Source organism: Aureococcus anophagefferens (genome assembly GCF_000186865.1).
Source record: "Aureococcus anophagefferens unplaced genomic scaffold AURANscaffold_1298, whole genome shotgun sequence".
Taxonomy (NCBI): Eukaryota; class Pelagophyceae; order Pelagomonadales; family Pelagomonadaceae; genus Aureococcus; species Aureococcus anophagefferens.
This window is the reverse complement of record NW_008706349.1, coordinates 1-1677: the sequence shown is the minus strand read 5'-3', so window position 1 is coordinate 1677 and position 1677 is coordinate 1. Positions and strand designations below refer to the sequence as shown.

Genomic DNA, 1677 nt, shown 5'->3' with positions numbered 1-1677 from the left:
CTCGAGACGCTCGTCGACCTCGACAGCCTCAACCTGTCGAAGAACTTCCTCAAGCGCGTCGAGGGCCTCGAGGCCTGCACGAAGCTCCAGACGCTGAACGTCGGCTTCAACAACATCGGCCCCGAGGCCTTCGAGATCGAGCACGTGCTCCTGCTCCCGGCGCTGTCGACGCTCGACGTCCAGGCCAACGGCCTCGCCGACGGCGAGGGCGTCCTGGCCATCTTCAAGCAGATGCCGGACCTGCGCGTCCTCTACTGCCAGGGCAACCCCTTCGTCAAGGAGCTCCGCAACTACCGGAAGCGCATGATCTCCGAGATCAAGACGCTCCGCTACCTCGACGACCGCCCCGTCTTCGAGGACGAGCGCCGCCGCTGCGAGGCCTGGGCCCGGGGCTTCGCCGAGGGGGGCACCCTCGACGCCGCCAACGAGGCCGAGCGCGCGGAGATCGCGCAGATCCGCGCGGACAAGAAGGCCGCCGAGGACAAGCGCGTCCGCGACTTCGAGAACTTCATCGCCGACGCGCGCGCGGCCAAGGCCGCCGACGACGCCGCCAAGGGCCTCTCCTTCTCCGGCGACCGCATCGTCGACCCGAACCGACCAGCGGGCGACGAGAACGCGGACCCGAACGGCGGCGGCGCGACGGCCCGCTTCGACGAGGCGACCTACGTCGACGCCGACGAGCTGGACTAGGGAGCAGGGGGTAATCTTAGTTCGTGCGCGCGCCGAGGCCGGGGATCTTGCTGGGGTGGCCGATCCAGGCGGTGAATGCCCAGGAGGTGCCGTATGCGTCGAACCAGACCGTCTCCGCTGCACCCCCCTCGAGCACCAGGTTCATGCTGTTTTGCGTGAGGGAAATCATCTGACCGCCAAAGTCTTTTTTGTTGGTGGTCGGTAGGCAATATCTCCCAATGATCGCACATTTGGCAACACGGGAGCCCCATTGAGCGCGGAGCATCCACGTAGCAGTGTTGTTCACTTCAGCTGAGATCTGAGTGATGTACATCACCTGACCCTTCGGAACTGAATATTCGATCTCTTCGCCCCAATCTGCTGCGTTGCCCTCACCGTCAGGACACTTAACGGCTCCACAGATGCAGCGAGCGTGTTCCTCTGGCTTCTCCGACAATGCGGTCGTGGCCTCGTCGCAGGCTGCGACCAGCCGATCGTATGCGAAGAACTCCGCCTCGGCTTTGAGATCGTCGAGCCGATGCGCGTCCGCGCGCACCGCCGCCGGCAGACGATTCCCGCGCATGTACTTGAGCAGGTCGCCGAAGACCTCCGGATCGCGGTCGACGAAGAGTTCGCGGCGGCTCGCCGCGTCGTCGTCACCGTCGGCGCTGATTCGCGCGCGCTTCTTGCCCCGCATGGTCTCGCCCGTGCTGCCGAGGAGCCCCTCGAAGTACCCGGACCCGGAGGCGAGCAGCGTCGTCGTCGACGTCTCGAAGAGCTTGCCGCCGGCGTTGATGATCACGCGCGTGTCCTCGCTCATGGTTGTCGTCGATGCGCGGTGGTCGCTTGACTGCGGTGCTTCCGTGCGGCGCCCAAGACCACTGCGAGCGGCTCCAAACTCGCACCTCTGCAGAGCTGAGAACTGCATCTTGAGGCAAAGGGCGGGTGTTGCCGCCAAAATTCGCGATTCTACGCGATGGTGAGCTGGAACAGAAGCAAGGGCTGGAA

At 65.1% G+C, this 1677-nt stretch overlaps 1 protein-coding gene across 1 annotated transcript; it reads left to right on the top strand.

Annotated features, from left to right (window-relative positions):
* On the top strand, window positions 1-666 carry AURANDRAFT_69289 (hypothetical protein; the record flags this gene model as incomplete). The annotated part of the gene is made up of 1 exon (XM_009045050.1): window positions 1-666. A coding segment is annotated over one exon (666 nt), but the record flags the coding sequence as incomplete, so codon positions are not given.
* Window positions 667-1677: the final 1011 nt, after the last annotated feature.